Source organism: Drosophila miranda (genome assembly GCF_003369915.1).
Source record: "Drosophila miranda strain MSH22 chromosome Y unlocalized genomic scaffold, D.miranda_PacBio2.1 Contig_Y2_pilon, whole genome shotgun sequence".
NCBI lineage: Eukaryota > Metazoa > Arthropoda > Insecta > Diptera > Drosophilidae > Drosophila > Drosophila miranda.
This window is the reverse complement of record NW_022881614.1, coordinates 34090965-34109821: the sequence shown is the minus strand read 5'-3', so window position 1 is coordinate 34109821 and position 18857 is coordinate 34090965. Positions and strand designations below refer to the sequence as shown.

At 43.8% G+C, this 18857-nt stretch overlaps 1 protein-coding gene across 1 annotated transcript; it reads right to left on the bottom strand.

The window, feature by feature from the left end:
• Positions 1-10074: 10074 nt before the first annotated feature.
• Positions 10075-10518, bottom strand: LOC117193805. The gene has a single exon (XM_033398521.1). The coding sequence runs from the start codon at positions 10490-10492 to the stop codon at positions 10139-10141; it is 354 nt and encodes a 117-aa protein (XP_033254412.1). The 5' UTR covers positions 10493-10518; the 3' UTR covers positions 10075-10138.
• Between the last annotated feature and the right edge of the window lie 8339 nt (positions 10519-18857).

Here is an 18857-nt window from a genome sequence, read left to right as displayed (position 1 = left end):
GCTTTCGGTGTGCGGAGAACGGACTTCCAGGAATTCCAGGTATGGCCCAGCTTTGTCAGGCTCGAAAATTTCTGGGGTGTCCTCTTGACAGTTTTTTAGATTTCTGAGGAATCTCCAGGCTTCTCTTGAGTTCGATTTTACATTTAACTCTGTTAACTTCCTGGCATAGCTAGTTCTTTTGGCAATTTTAACAGATTTTTTCCATTTAACCTTGAGGTTAGGTTAGGTTAGGTTAAGGCGGTAGCCGGGAGGGGGGGGGGGATAAGAGCCTCCCGCCCCCAAGCTCACTTGGACCTATAAAAGGTCCGTTGTGTTGCCGCATGGGCATGTGCCCCTTCGCGTTGCCCGAACCGTGAGAGCATACTACTGCAGGTTAAGGGCAGCCCCATCCGGTGGCTTGGATGTATTTGGACAAGGTCCCTGGTTTGATTACGGACAGGTCCGAAATGTCCGGGAGGAAAGCGGCCCCGAGAATACGAAGACGACGATTTCCAAGGGCTGGGCAGTGGCAGAAGAAGTGGGGGACCGATTCCTCCTCCTCCTCGTCGCGACAACTCCTGCAGAAGTCGTTATGAGCGATTGACAGTCTAGAGGCGTGAGTGCCGATCTGCCAGTGTCCCGTAATGGCTCTAGTAAACCTTGAGGTTAACAGCAGAACAATAATTTTGAAAGGAGGGTTCTGAAGCTGCCTTCTTCTGCGACTCTGCAAACTCCCTGAATAATTTGGCTAAATTCTCGTCCCACCATAATTTTGGACATTTGTTTTTGATTTCATAAGTAGGTGCTTTTATTTCCTGTTTGATGTTCTTCGCTAAATTATCCATATCTTTGTCGGCCTCAAACTGGCTTAGCTTTTTCAGTAGCCTGTTTTTGGCAAGGAAAGTTTTGAGTTTGTGTTGATATCCTGCTGTTTCAAAGGTTATTGGGTGATGGTGGCTGCCTCCTAGGTAAAACTTTTCACATTTCCAATTCTCTATATAAATACCCTTTGTGAAAGTTAAATCGAGCACAGACCCTGATGTTGAGTCGATGTGTCTTCTGAATGTGAGACTGTAGTCATTTGCTAGACTATAGCCAGCATTTGACATAGCTTGCATGAGAAAAGTTCCCTTTCCACTGTTGGTTCTGTCTCCAGAAAAGGTATGTCTTGCGTTAAAATCTCCTGCAATTATGACTTTTCCGAATGCATCTAAATATTCAAGGAGATTGTCAATCGCTTGCTTGAAGGATGCAAGAGACAACAAAGGTTCAAAATATACTGAGGTGATAAAAAATTTATTGTAGTGTATTGACACTCAGACTTAAGCACGCGTTATCTTCAAGATTCTCTTTTATTCTATATCCCTTGGATGGTGTGACCGTATATAGATATTAATATAATACCTACCACGCCTCTCCTTAGATGTTTAATATACATGTCATTTACAAATCTATTTTCTTATAACAATTTGATTTGTGTACTTAATCTAATTAGCGTATATAAAATTTATGTGATTTCGTATTTTTCTTTCTTCTTAATCTGTTTAGTATTTGTTTCAGTGTTTAATTTGTACATAATTTGATTTCATAATTCCTTTCTTTATATTATTTTATTGTTAAATACGCTTTACTACCTTCCCTGCCTCACGTGGTCTCAACTCTCTCCTGGTGGGTGTTGGTTGAGAAACTATTTGTTCATTGTTGGTTTTGGAATTGTCATCTACTGAACAATTGCTTTCGACATCAGGTGTTTTCGCATTAGGCGATGTATGATTGTTAGTGCTTTGGTTTCTAATTTGATCCAGGTGACGTTTTATTTCTCTGTTATTGTTCGCCAAAATACAACAATACGAACGCGGGCCCAGTTGTTGTTTTACAGTTGCCTGAGTCCAGCTTGCTTTGTTAGGATTTTTGTAGTCCCTAACCATAACTTTTTGACCCTTTAAAAATTCTGTGCTTCGTCTACCTTTGTGATTTACAACACCCTCAGTCTGTTTTTTATTTATTATGCTTTCGACCGTAGGTGGTTTTAACAACGAAAATCTTGTTTTTAGTGTACGACCAAAAAATAATTTAGCAGGAGATTCGCCCGTAGTACAATGAATCGTATTTCGGTAATCGATCAAAAATCTATTTAAAATTGTATTAAAATCTTGTCTTTCATTAGCCTTTATGTTTGCATATAGTGATTTCTTAACAGTCTTTACAAAATTTTCTGCTTGACCATTAGTCGCTGGATGTCCTGGAGCAGTAAAAATGTGATTAACACCATTGTTTTTCATAAACGTTTTAAAATCATCAGAAGTAAACTGTCGTCCATTGTCACTAACTAACACGTCTGGTAAACCATATCGACAAAATACTTCTCTAAGCTTGTTGATAGTAAACAATGAAGTTATTTCCTTCGTTTTGAATACTTCTGCCCATTTTGTATAAGAATCTATAATAACCAATAAATGAAAACCTCTAATTGGTCCTGCAAAGTCTATGTGTACTCGACTCCAAGCCTTTCCTGTGGATTTCCACGGTATTAACAGACTCTTTTCTGGACTTGATTGTAGTTCCTGACAAGGAATACAATCTCGAATTAATTTCTCAATTTCAGAATCCATGCAAGGCCACCACACATAAGAACGTGCTAACATTTTGGTTTTTACTATTCCCAAATGCGATGCATGAAATTCTGCTAAAATAGCTTGTCTCAGTTTGGTTGGAATTACTACTCTGTGTCCCCATAAGATACAATCATATTCCACTGAAAGTTCATTTGTTTTAGAGATGTAGGCAGAAAACTCGCTGCCTTTTAATCTTGTCTTCGAACCAGTGTTAATTGCCTCACAAACTTTTGATAATATTGGGTCACGTCGTGTTTCACGAGCTATTTCTTTGAAGCTAATTTTGAACACCTTTTCGGACTGTATAAAATGTATGTAATTATAGTCTTCGTTTGGTACAGCCGTTTCCCATTGAGGCATTCTTGAGAGTCCATCTGCTATATTTAAGGTCCCCTTTATGTGTTCAACTGTATATTGAAAACCTGACAAAGTCAGTGCCCATCTTTGCATTCGTGCAGAGGCCATCAATGGAAGTCCTTTCAGGTCTCCAAATATGCTTAGTAATGGTTTGTGATCTGTTCGAAGGATGAACTTGTTTCCTAAAAGATACTGTCTTAATTTACTCACACAGAACACTATAGCCAGGGCCTCTTTCTCGATTGTACTGTAATTATGCTCGCTTTTGGATAATGCTCTTGATACAAATGCTATTGGTTTGATATCTTCATTGCATTTATGTGATAAAACACCTGAAACTGCATGACTGCTAGCATCAGTCGTTAATACTAACGGTTGATCTGGGTTGTAGTGAACTAAAACTTGTTCAGAAGTTACTTCTTTCTTTACCTCTTCATATGCACTCTGACATTCGCGTGTCCAATTAAATTTTGTATTTTTCTTTAATAATGCATATAAAGGACTCATTATCTGAACGAAATTATTGATAAACTTTGAATAATAATTTACCATGCCTATGAAAGCTCTAAGCTGTGATACGTTTTCCGGAGCCGGTGCAAACAATACACTCGCAACTCTATCATTGTTTTTGCTCAGTCCTATCCTGTCAATTGAAAATCCTAGGTAACAAATTTTGGATTTAAAGAACTCACATTTCTTGTCATTTAATTTAAGTCCAACTGATTTCAGTTTTCTAAGTACAGCTTTTAGGTTTGAAATATGTTCTTGAAGATCTCGTCCTGTAACTGTTATGTCATCTTGATAAACCACAACTCCTCGCATACCCTGAAACAACCCTTCCATTGTTTTTTGAAAAATAGCTGCTGCAGTTTTTATACCAAATGGTAAGCGTTTAACTTTCAATAGTCCAATATGTGTGCTCCAAGTACACCAATTTTGAGATTGCTCATCTAAATTTAGCTGATTGTAAGCATTTGACAGGTCAAGTTTTGAATACAGTGTACCCCCTTCAAGCGCTGCAAAAATGTCGTCTATTCGAGGTAGTGGATACTTTACGTCGACTAAAGACCGGTTTAATGTAACCTTATAGTCACCACAAATTCGTATGTCACCGTTTGGTTTTAAAATCGGTACCAAAGGTGTTGCCCATTCAGAACTAACAACTTGCTCTAAAATTCCATCATCTATGAATTTTCGTAACTGCACTTCAATCTTTTCTTTCCATGCTAATGGTACTGACCTAGGCTTGAAAAATATTGGTTTTGCATCTTCTTTTAATAGTAACGATATCGTATTCGTAGTATATGAACCTAAACGAGGCTCAAAAACTTCAGCAAACTCCGATTTAATCTGTTCTGTAATTACAGAATTTGGTTCATTTACGTACACATTGTTCACCTGTATTAACTCAAAATTAAAAGCTCTCAAAAATGTTCTACCTAGCAAAGGTGGACTCACTGCATTGGTTACAACAACAACAATTTGTTTTTTTAGACCTCGATATTCGATCGTTGCATCGTACTCACCAATAACTTTGATTGAATCTCCATTGTAATCTACATATGGAACTAGACATTTTCTAAGTGGTCTGCTGGTATTTAAGCTTTCGTAAAATGTTTTTGGAACCAATGTGCACGGTGCACCAGTGTCGCAAGCAATTTTCGTTATGTTTCCATCAATTTTTACAGGTAAATAATATACTCCATTAGTTGAGGTTGTATCAACGCTATAGATAGAAAAGTTATAATTATCATTATCAAAATTATTATCAGAATAGGTGTCATGTTTTGTTTGAGATACATAATTTACGGATTTTTTTGATTTATTTTTACAAATGCTCGCCAAGTGACCTATTTTTCCACAGCTGTGACATTTGCATGCCTTATACTTGCAATTGTTTGAGTTATGATTTCGCCAGCCACAGTGTGTGCATGGCTGCTGCTTCTTTTCTCTGCCAGCGTCGCAGTCGTTTTCGCCGTCGCCGTCACCGTCGCTTCTGCCGCCTCTGTAACTCACGTTTCGGTTGCCCTTGAAATGACTTCTGCCGTTGCTCTTTGCTTGATCTCTGTTCTCGCCTCTTTGCCTCTGCCATTGACTAGTCCCGTTCTTTTGATGCATGTAGTTGACGTTGTGTTCTGTCTTCCTTGTGCTGATCTTCGTCTCCATGATCATCGCCTTCTTGAGTGCATCAGCCAGAGTTAGATTTTCGTCTTCTTCACATATTCTTTCATATATAGGGTTGGGAAGGCTCATCACAAATTGGTTTAATACAAACGCTTCCAGATTTGAGCCAAATTTGCATTCCAATGCCAATTGTTTAACTCGAGCATACCACTCCGCTACAGTCTCATCTTCACTTTTTGTGGACATGTGAAATTTTTTTCTTTCTCTGAATATGAGTGTAGGTGGTGTGTAGTGTGTTTTTAAAATTTCACATAATTCTTTGTATGCTTTTGATACGGGTGATACCGGATTGCACAAACTATGTAGTACAGTGTAAGCCGCTGTACCGATCGACTTCAACAAAACTGCCTTTTTTGTGTTTTCCTCTTTCACATTCAATTCGCACAAATGTATGTCGAATTTTTCCTTCCAAATGCAGAACGTTTCTTGGTGTGGCGAAAACTCAGCAATTGTTGCCATTTGATAGAATGTTGGTGCTTCATTTTTCGTCATGTTGCTATTCATATATTATATGCACTTTTAACATGTGTATGTATATTAATACGTTTTATTTTATCTTCGTCGCCAATTATGTAGTGTATTGACACTCAGACTTAAGCACGCGTTGTCTTCAAGATTCTCTTTTATTCTATATCCCTTGGATGGTGTGACCGTATATAGATATTAATATAATACCTAACATTTATCTTTGTTGTTGATGGTCCTTGCTATAATTATATCTTGCTCTGTCTCATATATCAGTCTTTTAACTCTTAAGTCTGTTTTGTAGGCAATCGCCACTCCTCCATAACCGTCCTCTCTATGTTTTTCTAACATATTGAAGTTGGCTAGTTTCCTAAAACGGAGATCGTGAGAGAAAACTTCAGCCAGAATGGCAAAGTCGAAGTTTTCATTGTTTAAGTAGAATTCTAGGTCGTTTTTATTGGCTTTAATAGATTGAATGTTATGTTGTTAAAATTTCATATTTATTTAGATTTTTTAAAAAGGTTCGTTTCTCTCTGTTTGTTCATTTTTAACCCGATACTCAAAATGAGTATCTGCGGATTGCGCAACGCCGAAATCTTGCCATAACCATTTTGGCCAAAACCGACACACAGACAGACACTTTCAGCTTAGCCATAAGGACTTACGAGTATGGTTAATAAGCAATGGAAATGCATAAGGAAATGCCAGCCAGAGAGTGAGTACTCACTCGTATGGCCATTGGTAGTACTAAAATTGGGGAACAGCAGAAATACAAACAGACGGACAGGCGGGAGCTAAGGTGAATGGCTTAGACTCAGACTGGCAAGTCTAAATAATTAACATTTGTGCAGGTTTTGTCATAATCAATTTTTAATTTCTCCATTACCCCAGCAAGATCACGACGACAGTTGCCATAAATTCCATTCAGCTATGAAATAAATCCCACGTCGTTGCTGTCGCGGCTGCCAGACATAATCATAACAATAATAATATAGTCGAAGCCAGGTCCAAGGGGGGGTAGGACGGACACAGATACAGATACAGATGCAATGGCTCTTGGTCTTGGTCGTGGTCTTGGTCTGTCTCTGGCTCTAGGGTCCACTGGTGTCCGTCCGGTGTCCCCCCTGTCCACCGACTGAGAGATGTGCAAAATGATACTGCAGCTGACTGCTGGCTGGCTCTCTGCTGTAGCTGTTGCTCTCTGAGCTAGGAATAGTTGCTGCTGTGCTGCCTTATAAAATATCAACTTATTTTAAATAGTTATATATGGGGGGAGCTCTCTACTTTGTCTCGGAGTGAGTGTCAGTGCGAGTGTGCGACTGTATCTGTGTTTGTGTGATGATTATTCTCAAGGTACACTACGTTTTATTGTTAAGGCGGCTTTGTTATTATTATTATTTTTATCGCTTTTGGCATTCGTTCTGGCTTTATTCGCCCACTAGCACGAGGTTTCTTTTTATACCCGATACTCAAAATGAGTATTGGGGTATATTAGATTTGTGGTAAAAGTGGATGTGTGTAACGTCCAGAAGGAATCGTTTCCGACCCCATAAAGTATATATATTCTTGATCAGCATCAATAGCCGAGTCGATTGAGACATGTCTGTCTGTCCGTCTGTCCGTCCGTCCGTCTGTCCGTCCCCTTCAGCGCCTAGTGCTCAAAGACTATAAGAGCTAGAGCAACGATGTTTTGGATCCAGACTTCTGTGAAATGTCACTGCTACAAAAATATTTGAAAACTTCGCCCCGCCCACTTCCGCTCCCACAAAGGACGAAAATCTGTGGCATCCACAATTTTAAGGATATGAGAAAACCAAAAACGTAGAGTTGTAGAGAATGACCATATCTTTAAGACTGCGGAATCTGAATTGGATCGTATTATTATTATAGCCAGCATCAAGAAAACAATTTCATTTTTTCTCGCCCTGTCTCTCTCTAACACACACGTAGTATAGGCGGCTTTGCTTAGAGTAAAACATTAGCGCCTAGATCTCAGAGACTACAAAAGCTAGAGCAACCAAATTTGGTATCCAAACTCCTAATATATCGGACCGAGACGAGGTTGTTTCAAAATTTCGCCACACACCTTTCCGCCCCCGCAAAGGACGAAAATCTGGGGATATTCAAAAATCTCAGAGACTATTAAGGCTAGAGTAACCAAATTTGGTATCCGCACTCCTGTTAGATCTTACTATAAAACATGTATCCCAAAATTTCACCCCACCCCCTTCCGCCCACACAAAGAACGAAAATCTGTTGCATCCACAATATTGCACATTCGAGAAAACTAAAAACGCAGAATCATAGATAATGACCATATCTATCAGATTGCTGAATCTGGATCAGATCAGATCATTTTTATAGCCAATAGGAACAAATCAATTTGCAGTGGCTACGCAGCGCCCGACGTCACGCTCAGACTGATTTTCTCTCTCTCGCACGCACTCTTTGTCGTATCGTTCAATATTAGCGGCGTCTGCCGGAGGAGAGCCATACTGACTTAGTATCGGGTATAACCGTAGAGTTGCGGTGTCCGCAGCAACTCACAACGTTCCCCCTCGTTGTTTTTCTTTCTTTTTTCCCCCTCCACATGGAAAACCTCAAGTGTTGTTTTTATACCCGATACTCAAAATGAGTATTGGGGTATATTAGATTTGTGGTAAAAGTGGATGTGTGTAATGGCCAGAAGGAATCGTTTCCGACCCCATAAAGTATATATATTCTTGATCAGCACCAATAGCCGAGTCGATTGAGCCCTGTCTGTCTGTCCGTCCGTCCGTCTGTCCGTCCCCTTCAGCGCCTAGTGCTCAAAGACTATAAGAGCTAGAGCAACGATGTTTTGGATCCAGACTTCTGTGATATGTCACTGATACAGAAATATATCAAAACTTCGCCCCGCCCACTTCCGCCCCCACAAAAGACGAAAATCTGTGGCATCAACAATTTTAAAGATATGAGAAAACCAAAAACGTAGAGTTGTAGAGAATGACCATATCTTTAAGACTGCAGAATCTGAATTGGATCGTATTATTATTATAGCCAGCATCAAGAAAACAATTTCATTTTTTCTCGCCCTGTCTCTCTCTAACACACACGTAGCATAGGCGGCTTTGCTTAGAGTAAAACATTAGCGCCTAGATCTCAGAGACTACAAAAGCTAGAGCAACCAAATTTTGTATCCAAACTCCTAATATATCGGACCGAGACGAGTTTGTTTCAAAATTTCGCCACACCCCTTTCCGCCCCCGCAAAGGACGAAAATCTGGGGATATTCAAAAATCTCAGAGACTATTAAGGCTAGAGTAACCAAATTTGGTATCCGCACTCCTGTTAGATCTTACTATAAAACATGTATCCCAAAATTTCACCTCACCCCCTTCCGCCCACACAAAGAACGAAAATCTGTTGCATCCACAATATTGCACATTTGAGAAAACTAAAAACGCAGAATCATAGATAATGACCATATCTATCAGATTGCTGAATCTGGATCAGATCAGATCATTTTTATAGCCAATAGGAACAAATCAATTTGCAGTGGCTACGCAGCGCCCGACGTCACGCTCAGACTGATTTTCTGTCTCTCTCGCACGCACTCTTTGTCGTGTCGTTTAATATTAGCGGCGTCTGCCGGAGGAGAGCCATACTGACTTAGTATCGGGTATAACTGTAGAGTTGCGGTGTCCGCAGCAACTCACAACGTTCCCCCTCGTTTTTAATTATATTTTAATTTATTTCGGTGTCGGGCGAAATGGGGAAAACTTTGTCGTGTCGTTTAATATTAGCGGCGTCTGCCGGAGGAGAGCCATACTGACTTAGTATCGGGTATAACTGTAGAGTTGCGGTGTCCGCAGCAACTCACAACGTTCCCCCTCGTTTTTAATTATATTTTAATTTATTTCGGGGTCGGGCGAAATGGGGAAAACTCAAGGAGTTATTTTTGCGGTGTTTTCTTTTCATTTTCTTTTGTATTTTTGTCACTTTTGCGCGCCTCACGATGCCATGATACCTTTGAATAATACAGGAAAATAGTATTCCCCCCTCATTCCACTGCTTTTCCGTTACTTCTGCGCTATTCTCATGGCTTACAGTCGCCCTCTCTCTGTCTCCTCCCACTGTTCAATTTTGTATTTGGATTTCGGTTCGAAAACTCAATGTTTCAGCAAAGTTTATCCACTTCATTATTTGCTCGTTTCCATTGCGCTGTTTCGCTGTTTTCGCCTTTTGGTCTGTGTCTGTGTTGGCTGCACCGCCCCTCGTTTCCCCGATTTTAATTGTGTCTGCGTGCAGAGGCCTGCTCCCCCCCTTCTGGCAAGCAGTTAATAGAAACCTACTATGACAAGCAATAGGAAAAGCAGTCAGGCAAGCAGTTTGAAAAACCATCTGACCGACCGCAGATCCGTAATACGGTTTGATCTATTAAGCTGTTAAATTAATTCTGGCAAGCATCTATCCCCCCTATACCTGAAAGTTCTTCCACTCAAGTACAGCCTTCGATTGCCAAATATTTATTGAGTTGCAGCTCAGTAGCCTTGAATTTAGTTGTAGTAAAAGTTGCCGCAATACCGCTGGCCCTTCTGCACACGCTGGAACTGCTTTTTCGAGGGCACCCCGTACGGCTCTGTTCCGAGTACGAACCGCAGTGTCCTGGGCATGGTCTGTTTGTCATAAAAGTCCTCCTGCTGGCGCAGCTGCGACTGGAGCATGAGTGCGTGCTGATCCTGATATTCAGGTTGCTGGTAGAGCTGCTCCTGCCGCAGCTGTGTCTCCTTGGACGAGGGACAGGGCATGCCCATGATCAGGCCGGTTCGACCGCACAGCGGAATCCCATACCACTTCTTCGATCTGACCGGCCCGATCTTCAGCCGCGGACGACGATTGTGCTTGATCATCGAGCATGAATCCCCCTCGTCGGTGGGTGTCGTTGGGGTGTCCCATAGCCCCGTTCTGGCATCTAAGAATTTTATCTTCGAGAAATCAATGGTCCTGCGGGGCGACTGCTTTCGGTGTGCGGAGAACGGACTCCTCGACGGCCGGTTCTTATCCAGGGGCTTCTTCTTCGATTGCTTTGCATCCCCAGATCATCGCTCCAGATCATCGCTCGGCCTGCGCTCCAGCTCGTCCCACGACATGGGCTCCTGATTATCCTTTGGCTTCGTCTTGGACTTCTCCTTAGGCTCGGCCTTACCTATCTTATCGGCCTCCTCTGGGCTGGAAGCACAAAGATTGGCGGGATCGGTGGCCATTTGCCAGCACTTGTTAAGCTAAAGTTTCGCTGGACGTGCGGGTTTTCTGGATTGTAAACTAGAAGTTGCGGACTTGATCGGTTTTCTGGACAGCAGGCAAGACTTAGGGCAGTTCGAAGTGGCTGCCACTGATCTGGTTGGATGGGTGGGTATTTTCACCCAATTGGGTTTCTTCAACTCTCGTTGATGCCACATTTCGCTGCCTTAAGTATTATTTCAATTTATACAATTCCAAATACATTTTCCTCGATTTAGACTGGTTTTTCTGTGTATTCCCCTACCTTTACAAAAATATGTGTGTGAATTACAAGTACAAACGAAAAGAAGGCAAAGGCACTGTTGTCCCAGTTCCCCAACCAAAATTCAAAAATACTCGTACTCGTATGTATGTATTTACTTATTTATTGGCTTGACCCCTTCGAAGGAGCGCACTCTGCTCCCACCCGCTCAGCGGAATTGGTTCAGTCTGCTCGGGCTTATGTGCCCTGAAATCCACCCACAGATAGACAGACAGATGGAGAGACAGTAATTCGGTTCGTGGCAGTAATGCAAATAAGTGGAAACACAAATATTTTCAACGTTTTTGTGGCCAAAAGTCAGCAGCAACAACGAACGAGAGACCTTTTTTATGCCCTTCCAGAGGGTAGAACCTATTCTGCTAAAAGGCTTGGTAAAGCAGAGCGATTGAAGCATCTCAGAGGCTTTTAAAGTATTGAAATTTATTCATTCTGGTTTAATATTTTTGATGAAGCCAAATATATGAGTGGGAATCGGCGGATTTCCCTCTTCAATTTCAGACAATTTTCAGTGTATTTTCAAAGTGTTTATCAGCCATCGGCTAGTGCTTCTTTTTATACCCGATACTCAAAATGAGTATTGGGGTATATTAGATTTGTGGTAAAAGTGGATGTGTGTAACGTCCAGAAGGAATCGTTTCCGACCCCATAAAGTATATATATTCTTGATCAGCATCAATAGCCGAGTCGATTGAGCCCTGTCTGTCTGTCCGTATGTCCGTCTGTCCGTCCGTCCGTCCGTCCGTCCGTCCGTCCGTCTGTCCGTCTGTCCGTCTGTCCGTCCCCTTCAGCGCCTAGTGCTCAAAGACTATAAGAGCTAGAGCAACGATGTTTTGTATCCAGACTTCTGTGATATGTCACTGCTACAAAAATATTTCAAAACTTCGCCCCGCCCACTTCCGCCCCCACAAAGGACGAAAATCTGTGGCATATACATTTTTAAAGATACGATAAAACCAAAAACGCAGAATCGTAGAGCATGACTATATCTTTTAGAGTGTAAAATCTCAACCAGATCGTGTAATTATTATAGCCAGAATCAAGAAAACAATTTCATTCTTTCTCGCTCTGTCACTCTCTAACACACAGGTTTCATGGTCGGTTTAGCCAATTGCAAAATATGAGTTCAAGGATCTCAGAACCTATAAGAGCCAGAGCAACCAAATTTGGTATCCACACTTCTGTGATATCGGACCTTGACCCTTTCGTGTCCAAATTTCGCCACACCTCCTTCCGCCCCCGCAAAGGACGAAAATCTGGGGCATCCACAAATCTCAGAGACTATTAAGGCTAGAGTAACCAAATTTGGTATCCGCACTTCTGTTAGATCTCACTATAAAACGTATATCTCAGAATTTCGCCCCACCCCCTTCCGCCCACACAAAGGACGAAAATCTGTTGCATCCACAATATTGCACATTTGAGAAAACTAAAAAAGCAGAATCATAGATAGATATCTATCAGATTGCTGAATCTGGATCAGATCGGATCATTTTTGTAGCCAAAAGCAAGAAATCAATTTGCAGTGGCCACGCAGCGCCCGACGTCACGCTCAGACTGATTTTCTGTCTCTCTCGCACGCACTCTTTGTCGTGTCGTTTAATATTAGCGGCGTCTGCCGGAGGAGAGCCATACTGACTAAGTATCGGGTATAAATGTAGAGTTCCGGTGTCCGCAGCAACTCACAACGTTCCCCCTCGTTCACGTTAGTTTATGTGTGGGGCCATGTTTAATTTATGAGAATATGCTGTTACCCAGCATCTGCCCTGAAATCCTCCCCCATCCCATTGCCAATGAATACCTAAAATCAATTTTGAGTATGGCCCAGTCTGTGAAGGTCATGGGGGAGGTCTTCTCGTTTTTCATGCCTTTTGAATCGTGTAACGATTCGTGGCGAATCGGTTTTGGAGCGGTTCGTACGGATGGGCGGTTGGGGCCTTTTCATGGCGGTGGGAGGAGTGTCTCTGCTTGATTTCCATCTGGCTGCACTCGCCCGCGATGTCTTTCTGCCGTTTACTCCCCTCGATTTCCAATTAGCAACAGAAATTACCTTTTCGTCCTATTGTATCCCCCACCCGCGTCTGTCCTGCAATTGGTTTCGTTTTGTTTTCGTGATAATTGAGGATTTGGACAGGCCTCCATTTGTATGTCCGTTTTGTGCAATACAGTGGGATTTCAACGAGCGTAGGCCGGGGCTTGGGGCATCTTTAATATCGTGCAAACTTCTTCGATTAAGTGCGCAGATGAGGAGTCAGCCGGCCTTTACACGCGCCGAATAATCGTTGGATTCGATGGATGGATGGAACCAGAAGAAGGCAGGGACTGGCTGGGATGCTGGGACGTCCTGAGGGAGAGACTGTGGCTTTCGTTGGAGGGAACAAGGCCGAGAGACCCTTTTGCCCATTTGCCCTGGGCCGGGGCCCAAGAATTTGGACAAGTTTTATGGATGCTAAGGATTGCATTTCCTGTTTGGTAGGCACAAATGCCGGAACAGGAAACTGAGAAATGGGGTGGGGTGTTGTGGTGCGGTGCGGTGCGGTGGAGCGATGGAAATCCACGAATCCACTTAGAGGCGCATAAATTTCGCTCGGTACATAAAGTACAAGTGTACAAACAAAAGGACTTTTGGCGCACGGCATTAAAAAACATAAAGAAAACCGCATCCCAGGACCCAGGACCCAAGTCCAAGACGGAGCAGCAGCAGCATCAGCACCAGCCTCCTCCAACGAGTGACGGACGAGGTGCAACCGGGTGTGGGGGCTATACGGAGGTTCCGGGTCAGGAGAATGCGGCAGAGGCACGGGCAGGGGCCACACATAAACCGTGGAGAGTGAATAAAATCGCAGCTAGTAGATGGGGCAGAGACTGCGGGAGAGGGAGAGGTGGAGTCCTGGAGAACGATGAGAAAATCCCAGTACAGGCCAAGCCAAGACAAGCCTCTGTGCCGGGGCACGGCATTGCTATTTACAAAATGTCCTCGACCAAAAAGGAGCTACCGAGTGAATCATAAAGAGTCCTTGCTGCTCCTGCCCCTTCCCCTGCCCCTGCGTCATGCTCCTGTTGGAGCTGAAGATGGCAACAGAAAGAACTGCAAGTAAAATAATAAACAAGGCTTTTCAAACAATAAATGTTGCGCCTCACCACCCGCCTCGCCACCCGCCACCCGCCTGCCACATCTCTATTCCTGCCACATCTGGCAGCTGCAATGCCACGAGTTGTTAGCGACGCTGGCGACGAGATTTCTGGCCCAGTGTCCATTGTTGTCGCATTCTCTTCAGAACCTCTAGGTTCTGGTTCTTCTTCTGCTGCTGCTCCTCCTACCGGCATGCCCTTCTCCTGCATCTCTTCTGCGTTGCATGTTCATCTTTTGCCTCGTTATTGTTGTTGCTGCTGCTGCTACTGCAGCGATAAAGGCGAAATTCTTGTAACTGCAATGCAAATGTAATGTGCAAAGGACTTTTCACGGTCTTTCCCTCCCCCTCTTCTGTGGCAGGAGAAATACTGGGGTAAGTCAGTGGGACAGCCCCCCGACAAGTGGCTGCCTGCCGCCCGACCAAGTGGCAACGCACGGCAGACGCCGCTTGCTTTTTGCCCGCTGGCGACATCCTTATTAATTGCAACAATAACTGGGGCCCCGGCGACTCTGGCACGGCGTCTGTAGCAGTAGGTGCCATCCCGGCTACACTGAGGAAAATATCCTCAACAACAGCCAAACCCGAATCGAGCAGCCATAAAGTTGTAGGTAAAATTGTAGAAGTAGGAGGACTCATACAGCGATAAACATATATAAACGTATGTATATATTCGTTATATTTTCACAGATCTAGCTATAGCTTACAAGCTAAGGCCGTGCGGATTGCGAGAGCTAGCACGATCCCACTCTCCGAGTGCTAACAGTGATCTGTATCCGAGAGCTAGCACAGACTGTTAACCTGTGGTCTTGGATGTTAACAGACCTTTTTCCCTTTTAGAGGTGCAGCCATGAACTGCTCTCTCACGCAATGTGTTTTGTTTTTTGATTCTCGGGCATTTTCTTCAGCAGCATTCCCTTGTGTGTCTGACATTGCGGTTGACGATCTTGTGGTCAAGGCTGTTAACAGCGCTGTTCCGCTGTTAGACCCATGAACAGCTCTCTCGGGGCCGAGCTGCAGCTTATTTTCGGGCGTTCTCTTTGCGGAATCACCTTGTGCGTCTGGCATTGCCTTTTTATCGGTTGTCGGATGAATGGGGGGGAATGGGGATTCAAAGTTAAAGGATACTTAGGGGAAGATATATTTTCTTGTTGAAATTCTCAGATCAGTCAAGGCTTCTACACATCTCTCTGAATTTCTCTCAGTTCATTCCAAATAAGTTGCGAGGGCACCAGCGTAAGTCTTTCGCCTTTTTGCCTGCAAATTTATGGCCCCGGGCTCGGACCTGCCGCTTTTTGTGGACCAACGAGCAACGACCACCGGAAGCGGCACTTAGCTCTTGACACAGCACTGAACTGCACTCCACGGAACTCCACGCTGTCCTCTCCTGTCCACGTCCGGTTCATCATAAGTAGTAGCGCAGGTCAGGCCCCGTGGTGCCCAGGAGAAGGCGTGGGAGGTGCACTCGGCACCATGATGCATATCCTGCCGCCCTCCCACTCGCCCTTCCCGCCGATGGGTAATTGTGGGGAGTCGAAAGGGTTTGGATAGTCTATCAGGCGAAATTTGGAGCGTTTCCTGCGGCTGTAAAAACAATTCCTATATCAAAATTTCTACGCTCCCACCCGCCCTAACGTTCCTCCAAGTCTAGGTTTTATGGCAAAAGGCTTTCGCGGGAGGCTAAAAACATTTAAAAGCAATAAAGAGCGATGCAAACGTTATCGGGAAACCTCTCTGGAGCAGCGCAAAAACCAGAAGCTGCGCCAGAAATTACCAAACAGATTCTCATTCTCAGCCAGGTATTCAAATTAGAGAGACTGGAGCTGGAGCTGGAGAGAGTGAAGTGTGGTGAGGTGAGGTGAGGGATCCCGCGCTCAGGAGTGAAATAAGGCAAATGCTGTTCTGGTTCTGGTGGCCATAAAAAGCGCCGACGACCATAAAAACCAAGCTAATTCAAAGAGAGAGAGGGAGGGGAAGGGAGGAAGGGTTCGGCTGGTGGTGGCTTTTGAGGGTTTGGGGTGGATAAAGGGACCAAACTGCCTTAGCCGTGATTTCGCTTCGGTTTTTTTCCTTCGCTGTCGTTTTTCCATGGCCAAATAAAACGAAAATGTACTCTCGCGTTTTTGTAGGAAAAGTTTATTTTAATGAAATTCGCACCGACATTTGATGGGGCAGGAGTGGGTTTGGGGTAGGGTTTTACCCCTCATGTTTGATTGTTGCTCCACAAGGCAAGACCCCGTTCGACTTCGGCTAAGACCTATGGGATAAGCACTTTTGTGCAATGACCAAAAGTTAACTCTTGCCAGCAATTGTCTTAACATTTATTCAATTTGACTACCTGGCAAATCGTAAACTTTACTCGCCTTCCCGGGGCGGCTCTGTGCGGGCTGGTAGGCCCTGGAACTGAAGAAGTTTTCCCTTTTCTTGGCCCCTTTTTTGCCGGGCTTGGCCATAAATCTGTGACACAACAGCAACCACAGCAAACATGGCCCAACATTTAGAACGTAGGTGGGGCCTAAGTGGGGGCGGGGTATGCGGTGGAGTCCAGTTTGAGTTAAACATTTTTAAGAGCCATAAATTTATTGTTCTTGTTGCCGTCTCTCCTTCTCTCTCTCCTCTCTCGGATGTAGGAGCTGTTTTTGCGTTGCAGTCAAGTTGAAAAACGCACAAGTAGGTCGTGTTTATGGCTGTTTGGTATTGCCACTGCCACTGCCACTGCACCCGCCACTGCTTCTGTTCATTCGCTTATTTAATTCGATTCGTAAGCTAATTTCTTAAATACTATCACCGATTCCATGCCGACACCAGTATATTCAGCTTGTGATTAAATTTAAAGTCATTTCTGTTTACCTTATTCAATATTTCCAAATGAAAGCCATACCTCGGATAACAGAAGGATATCAATGCCTTAAGGATGGGGCATTCAGGAGAATGTATGAATCGATCTGGTTCGATACTTGTGCAGTGTACATATCATTAATTAATTGTAGGATTGATATAAATACCAACTCTTGGGCCCCATAGGTACGCCGATAGATTGTTTCATTGTTTGATAGCTAGAGGAGCTTATTAATTCAAATAGAATGCATGTAAATCAAGTGAAATTCAGTTAATTACTGTCTACTTCAGAAGCATCCTTGCGGATGGCACATTTGCACCATCATATTACGAGTATTACCTGATTTTTCTTTCCATTTTTTCAAGGTAATGTGCATCTTTTCTTTCGATTTGGTTCGGTTCGGTTTTGTTCTGTTCTGCTTTTCTTTCTCTCTGTTTTTCTCATTCAAAGGCAAAGACAAAAGCTCAAAACAGAAATAAGATGAAAACGAGACGCCCCGTGGCGTAAGCTACTTTAGTTTGGGGGCAAGTTTAGTGGGAATGGGGGGGCAGGTGGCAAGTGAGAAGCGCTCATTCAATCATTCGGAAAGGCTTTAGCAGTAAAATAAACGCGCATTGATGCGGAAAATGTGCTACGCACGACGGTCACGCCTCCATCACGGCACACGCCCACGCCCACAAAGGGGGCGGGGGCAGCGGTAGGGACGCTTTAGGCTGTGGCTGTGGTGGTGTGGTGGTGTGGTGGGACAAACTCAGAAGCGATACATTTCCTTTGCTCTTTTTTTGTTCTTTATTGGAAACTTTTCAAGTTGCACTTGAGTGCCTTAAGTTGACGTACAAAAGGGGGTAAGCCTCACCTAGAGGGATGAGACCTCCCCGCCACTCCTCTTTCTGTGTGGCAAGTGGGGCCAGGGGCTGGGGAAGTCAGTCAGGTGGCGGCACTTCATCATTCGATGGTGAATGTCAAACTACGCAAATACGCGTAAGTCTTTGTCGTTGAAGGCGATGCTGACCGCCTGGTGACCGCCCAAAATGCCTCCCGCCTCCCCATTCGGTGCCCCGCCTCGATCATGTTTCATATTTATGTGCCGCAGCAGCCAAAGCCATGAAATTCAATAAACCTGCCTCACTTACTCCACATCATTGGCTTTACGATCTGCCACTTGGACTCGTGTTGCGAGGCAGGACCAGCGTTGGTCCCAGGGCACTTACGAGCGTGTACCTGCGAGAGGGGGAGGAGGAGGAGGAGGAGGAGGAGGAGGAGGAGGCGGAGTGGTCGCTACCCAGGGTCAATGGTTCATCCTATGCCGCCCCTCTCTCCTCCCTCTACTCTCCTTACGTAACGCCTTTGGACTAAAGCTACAGCTCTGGATACAAAGATACTATATCCTACATATACATATGTATCTGCCAAAGTATTCATAGATTGTCCAGGGTATAGGGTATAAAAAGCGTCTGTACTCTAATCTACAATTTCTTTCGACTTGCTTGCTGGCGAAACTTCCTTAACTCAATTCAGCACGTCTTTTGGGGCTGCTACTGGGTGCTGATGATTCCTGCTAATTACGGCCCAGAGACCAACTGTGCGGGACCCAATGGATCATAAATAATATATGTAATTCTACTCAAGACGCATATGCATTTAGGGCGTGGCCCCCGCCCCGAAAAGTTCTCATCCCCAACGTCTGAGTGGGAAATAATTGATTAGCATCGAACGTGATTGCTAACTTTTTGCATATGTAATTT

Bases quoted from the DNA above. Each gene is read 5' to 3' on its own strand.
- LOC117193805 (XM_033398521.1), bottom strand. From the start codon at position 10,492: ATGATCAAGCACAATCGTCGTCCGCGGCTGAAGATCGGGCCGGTCAGA.